Source organism: Priapulus caudatus, unplaced genomic scaffold (assembly GCF_000485595.1).
Source record: "Priapulus caudatus unplaced genomic scaffold, Priapulus_caudatus-5.0.1 Scaffold1371, whole genome shotgun sequence".
Lineage (NCBI taxonomy): Eukaryota > Metazoa > Priapulida > Priapulimorpha > Priapulimorphida > Priapulidae > Priapulus > Priapulus caudatus.
The window spans coordinates 29,788-36,074 of NW_014578432.1; the positions used below are offsets into that span (position 1 = coordinate 29,788).

General features: G+C 43.7%; 2 protein-coding genes across 2 annotated transcripts in view; both read right to left on the reverse strand.

Moving 5' to 3' along the window:
- LOC106816414 (leucine-rich repeat-containing protein let-4-like) overlaps window positions 1-3,395 on the reverse strand; it is a 9,940-nt gene extending 6,545 nt beyond the window's left edge. The window contains exon 1 of the mRNA XM_014821022.1: window positions 2,909-3,395. Coding sequence (XP_014676508.1) covers window positions 2,909-3,365 — 457 coding nt within the window. The 5' untranslated portion in view covers window positions 3,366-3,395. The remainder of the gene's footprint in view (window positions 1-2,908) is intronic.
- On the reverse strand, window positions 763-2,760 carry LOC106816415 (leucine-rich repeat and fibronectin type-III domain-containing protein 4-like). Its single transcript, XM_014821023.1, has 5 exons — window positions 2,454-2,760; window positions 2,062-2,207; window positions 1,592-1,879; window positions 1,276-1,387; window positions 763-1,132 (listed from the first exon to the last, which is right to left on the reverse strand). Exons 1-5 carry the CDS (start codon window positions 2,746-2,748, stop codon window positions 993-995), a joined length of 981 nt encoding a protein of 326 aa, XP_014676509.1. The 5' UTR covers window positions 2,749-2,760; the 3' UTR covers window positions 763-992.
- Window positions 3,396-6,287: the final 2,892 nt, after the last annotated feature.

Genomic DNA, 6,287 nt, shown 5'->3' on the forward strand with positions numbered 1-6,287 from the left:
TTTAATTTTAAGAAAAACTTCAATGTTTAATGAATGACGCACTCGTTCACTTCCGAAAGCGGGTAAAAATGCCGAATTTTTCCACTTCGATGCAAAATGCATCGGCCGGGCCTTTCATTATTTACGAAAAGCAAACAGTCTCGCTAATCAACAAAAAAGGCGGGGCTTATTCCGATTACGGAGATGCGTTAATGCAACTAAAGGACGTAGCGCAGTGCGCTAAACGGCGTGCTATTTTTGTTTTTGTGCCAAACTCTATCGTAGGAAACCGTTCTAGCTTAGCAGAATGCCCTAGTTCTTGAGATCGGCGATTCCGTACCTCAATGGGTCCCCACCTTTGAAATTATAACGGAGAGGTGCCACCACTGACCCTTCCCCATCCTTTGAGGAACACGGCACAATATTCATTCACAGTGTATGTGAAATAATCGACATCTACCTGTACGTATATCGATATCGGTTAACTGACAACTACACGTATTCTATTGCGGCGGTGAATGTATTTGTTATTTCCGATTAGTACGTAAGTGGTGTGTGTCGATGTAAACTCTCACTACCTGCAGCTGGCAGCAGCACGTCCCATGTTAATGTATCGGGGTGTGAAGGAATTCTAACGAAATCAAACGGTAATCACAAGAGGGCATCGAATATGAATTCGAAATAAGAGCGCACTGCAAACTAGAGGAAGGAGTGTTTGAATGTCTGCATGCGCATCGCCGCAGTAACTATATCGTACAGTAGAAGAAACAGTAACAAGTGAAGTTTGTGTCAATATAATATCACGCTGTTTTAATATCGGTAATATCGACACCATTTTTACGCATCACAACGAACAACAACAACAATAGTTATTATTAGTAAATATATATGTAAATAATAAATATTAATAATCTCACAACAAACACAAACAAGTGACGTAACAGTGCAATTTAAATGAATCCACGATGGTCAGTGATGCAGCGTCTTCAGCGCCACCTGCCGACGTCTGCTCTTTAAGGGCAGTCGAGTACAGTGTTGGTGAGGTCGCTCAGTGAAGTGCCAATCCTGTTTTGTGGAGCGCTGCACGTTCCGCTGGTGGAGAATGGATGGGCTAGCAGATAGTTGATGTTGCAGACACAGTTGATCGGGTTACCTGTGCAGAGAGAAACAGCAATAAAAACAGAGAAAAAAAGAGAGAAGAGAAGGGAGGGGTCGGGAGAGGTGAGAATAGGATGCTACAGAACCAAAGCTTCAGCGAGAATATCATTACGAAGTATTGTGAGCGTGATCACCTACCCGTGATATCTAGATGTATGTGACCGTGGTGGTGGCCATGGTGATGAAGCACGTGCTCATCAAACGCCTCTTCAGTGAGGGTGTTGAGATGGTTGTCAGACAGGTTGAGTTCCTATAGCAAAGTAAAAATGAACGGGTTAGATCACTTGCTGCAAGGAAGGAGGGTGCTTGGTTAAATTACTGCATTATACTTCCTATTTTGCTATTCCGTTCGATGTGAACAAATATTAATCTTACTTTTTATGTAAAAAAATTGCAACAAAAAATCGTGACGTCAATCCATCCATCCACCCTCATCACTAATTCTCCAACTCACCTCGATCTCTCTCAGCCCTCTGAAAGCGTCTTCTCCAATCCAGTAGATCTGCTGGCCGGGCAAATCCACCCTCAGGATGCCCTCGGTATCATCAAAGGCGCCTGGTCCCACCCAAGCAATCTGGCTGCCACTGAAGTCTAGGTGTTCAACGTTGTGAAGTCCAGCGAACACGCCCGGTTGCAGTGACACAAGCCTGTTGCCGGCAAGTTTCAAGATCTCCAGATGCCAGGCGTCTCTGAAGGTTCCCGGATGTAGGTAGTCGATACCGGCAGAGGTCAGGTCGAGAGCCTATCACAGGGAGCAGACGCAGTAAGCGTGTTAGAGATGATACTAGGTGCACGTAGCTTTGAAAATCAATGCCAAGTAACAAGCCTACATTTGCTGACGCAATTCATTTTTGCATGATTTTGTTTGCGCGATATTTCGTGGGAAGGCACCTTTAACATGGAGGAGGGTACTGCTGTACTTACATGCAGTTCAGGCATGCCAGTGAACGCCCACTCGTTGATGTACTTCAGGTTGTTCTCAGCAAGGATGAGGTGCAGGAGGTGACCGTGCGCCGCGAAGGCTCCCTGAAGTAGCATAGTGATCGCGTTGCCGGCTAGGTTCAATGTCACTGCAAGAACGCACACGGATGAACAGCTAGGACCTCCAATTACGCTTTCATACAAAATCCAATTATGCCTTGGAAAATACATCCACGATTCGAGAGTTTTGATGAGCTAGAGAACACTCAGATTAGGCGTGAAAATGAACATTATTGTAAACTTTACATCAGAATAACTGCCACGTTGCTTCAAAGAACGACACTAGAAAGTATGTAGCAAGGAATACAAGCAGCAAGCTGAAGGTTAAGGCTTACCGACGCTGTCTTGGATGGAAGGGAAGATGACTGCTGGCACGGCAGTCAGCTTCATATAGCAAAGCAGGAGTTCGTCCAAGTCATCAATGTCAGCGAAAGAGGCAGGGTGCAGCACTGGCGCCACCCCGTGGTGATGACTTGTATCAATCATCAACGAACCGTGATCAAAGTGCAGGCCGCGAAAGACGTTCTCGGGCACCTCCTCCATGTCATCGAACCCATGCAGAACGATGCTAGCGTAGGTGACGTCACGGGGCAACGCCTCCATGACGCTGAACGCTTCGCTGCTGGACATATCGTGACCATCGCAGACATAAAAGTGCTATTCTAACAACGTATCATTTTACTGCACTGACGGTGAGGAGCTTGCAAGCTCATGTTGACATATGTACCGTCTTTAAATTAATAAGTAAAATAAATACGACAAGAAAACTATCGAAGCCAACAAAGCTTACCGATTTGGTCGATGATGGTGAACCCGATGCTCATTGGTAAAGCAGTCAGCTTCAAGTAGGAAAGCGTGAGTTCTTCCAGATGATACATCTCTTCAAAGGAGTGTTCATGCAGCACTGGCGCCACCCCGTGGTGGTGACTGTCATCAATCTTTAGCGAGCCGTGTTCAAAGTGCAGGCCGTTAAAGACGTGCTCGGGCACCTCCTCCATGTCATAGAACCCATGCAGCTCGATGTGAGAATATGTAATGCCACGAGGCAACGCCGCCATGACGCTGAACGCTTCGCTGCTGGACATATCGTGACCATCGCAGACGATGTTAGGGTAGCCGTTGTAAGGGCTGGTGCATGTACACTCTCTCAGCACGTGCATCGACGGACACGGAGGGTCGGGATGTGGGTGAGCGTGAGTGACGGTGATGACCACGGCCGCCACGAGAAGGATGACCAGCTTGCACATGATTGCTGTAGTAACTCTTTGTATCTGTAACTACACAGAGAAACGGAACGAAGCTATACACAGAGCCAGCCCAAATTCATAAGCGCCAGGCCTAACGTTATGATCTGGTTTTATTTTGGTTTGGTTTGAATTAAACCTTCTAAGAACGTTAGCCACAAACGTTGTGTCAACCACCATTTAACGTTTTGTTATGGTTGCGAAATAGTCTACTACAAACGTTAGCTATAAACGTTGCACTAACCATCAATTAACGTTTTTATATAGTTGCCAAATGGTTAGAAACAAACGTTAGCTGCACACCTATTACTAACCAGTACTGAACGTTTATCTAGGGTTCAGAGGGGGTAAAAATAAACGTTATTTATAAACTTAGTCGTAACTATGAACAAACGTTAGCCATGCACATTGAACTAACCGTTATTTAACGTATTTATATGGTTAGAAACAAACGTTAGCTGCACACCTATTACAAACCAGTACTGAACGTTTATCTAGGGTGCCTACACTAATCATAATTTAACGTTTTTATATGGTTAGAAGCAAACGTTTGCTGCACATATATATATATGCACCTATTAGAAACCATTACTGAAAGTTTAGGTACTGTTTGGAGGTTGTAAAAATAAACGTTGTGCCAAGGTAAAGGAGGAGGAGGGGGAGGATGAGTAGTGAGAGATATGGGGAAGGTCGAAAAGGGGAATCTGGAGCAGGAGGGGGAAGTGGAGAAGGTGGGTGGATGGGATGATAGAGGCGGTAAAAGAAATAGGTGGGGGTAATTAATTAATTAGCTAGCCTACACTAGAGATGTCTTCAGTTCAGATGCCAAATATTGGAAGCAAAAGGTTATACACCATAGACTAATATATCTGTTTTTACACGCGTATCTAACAGCCGAGTCGGTTTATAGTTCGTGTTAGGGTTAGGGTTGGGGTTTGGGTTAGGGTTACTGTTTGTACTTGTGTGTGTGGGACTGTCGTACCCGTAGCCTCGAGACATTAAGATACGGCAGCAGCGCATGCGTAGTGTGTCTGCCGTACCCGTAGTCTCGCGACAATAAGGCTACCGTACCCGTAGCCTCTGCGTAACAGTTTTTAACTCCGTTTTTTTAACGTTATCAGAACCACGCACAAGAACGTTATTTTCAAGTTTTTAGTACGTTAGGAAAACGTCTTTTTAACATTATAAAANATTTTTATATGAGGTATGTTTAGGGTTAGGGTTAGGGTTAGGGTTAGGGGTAGGGCCTAAGCAACTTGCCTCTCACTTGCGATTTCTCTATTCACCGTGTTCGAGTGCTTCTCCGCCGAAGCAACAGCTGATTTGTTACAAACTCCTGCTCTACTAACAATAACAACAATAATAACAATAATAATTATGCACATACGCTTTGCTATGCTATCTTTATACTGCGTTACCAGGTTACCCATGCAAAGCAGAATTCTGTGCAACGTGTCCGTGTTACGTGCCCACGTTATGTATACATGTGAGTTGCTTAATAGCGTGTCCGTGTTACGTGCCCACGTTATGTATACATGTGAGTTGCTTAATAGCGTGTCCGTGTTACGTGTCCACGTTATGTATACATGTGAGCTGCTTAATAGCGTGTTCAAGTTACGTGTACACGTTATGTGAGCATACATTACATTTCACTGTAACATACCCATGCAATCGGTTCGCGTTATATTTTCAGATAGCATTGCCATGGTGTAACGTTTGTACGTTAGCGGAGAATTAAGGCTAGCCGTCAGTCGCAGGCAAAGCTAGTCTTAGTAAATCATTTATGTTTTCATCTTTATCACACGAACTAATAAAAACAGGTAAAAGTCGTAAATTTTCTTTGCATAACTAGCTCGCTCACACGTTTAGAGATTCCTTCTTACTAATTACATAAACTCTACGCGCCGCACTGTTACACATACACAGTACGCGCACACACAGTACGCGCGCACACGATACGCGCCAACCGTAAATAATTAATGTTTGAGCGGTCTGTTTACCGTGGGTAGCAGATAGCTACTAGTGTTTTGCGGAGCACAGCTACATGTAAAATAAAAAATTTAATGGAAAGAGAACAAATATAATACTAGAGCACTCGGAGAGCACAGACCTCGCCAAGGGTAGCTGCAATTCTCTCAATGTATAATTTTTTTATTTAATTTAATTAATAAAAATTAATTAACTTAATTTTTTTAAAAATTTTCATAAAAAATTTAATTAATTAAATAATTAATTGATCCAGGATTGTTGCGATGCGTGCAGGTGGTGGGTAGGACTGTGCGTTGCCCTTAGCCTGTGGTTGCGTGTTTGTTAAGTCTACAGCCAGCGCACTAGCGGGTGGAATGGTGAACTGAAACGTGATGTGCCACAACACCACCAAAAGCCACGAAACACAAAACCAAATCACTCATCAAGACACGCCGTGTGCTTTTTGTCTTGTTCATTATAATCATAAACTCGCCAAGGCCCCCTCGATAACCTCCGCGGAACCGAGGGGGGGTGATAATGCGCTGTAGACCTTGTGTCGAGTAATATCGGCTGTCTCATCTAGTTTTTCGAATTGGCAGATCGCCACCACTTTTAATAAATTTCTGCCGAAATAACGCGATTTCGGTTTAGCCACTCGTTATAAAGCTAATACTAACAAATTTGTTACACGTACTCTATTTATTCGGTTTGCTTATTTTCAATCAAAGATATAGATAAATGTTTTCGCTTGTCTAAAAGTTATGTGGAACTAATCCACCCCCATACAATCGACCCTTAGCAGGCAGTATTCTTTACATCTGTTAAGGCTGCTTCGCTATACCAGCCACCATCTCTTGCATCCGAGAATCCCTCGACCCGTCCAATATCAACTACAATGATTACGTTTTATTATATAGTGATACCGCCTAGTAGTGATACTATGATTATGACATCTCT

Coding starts and splice junctions, on each gene's coding strand:
- LOC106816415 (XM_014821023.1), bottom strand. CDS start 2,748: ATGTCCAGCAGCGAAGCGTTCAGCGTCATGGAGGCGTTGCCCCGTGAC. Junction 1,880..2,061: donor CTGGCATGCCTGAACTGCAT/GTAAGTACAGCA, acceptor TCCCTGTGATAG/GCTCTCGACCTGACCTCTGC. Junction 1,388..1,591: donor GAGGGCTGAGAGAGATCGAG/GTGAGTTGGAGA, acceptor ACTTTGCTATAG/GAACTCAACCTGTCTGACAA.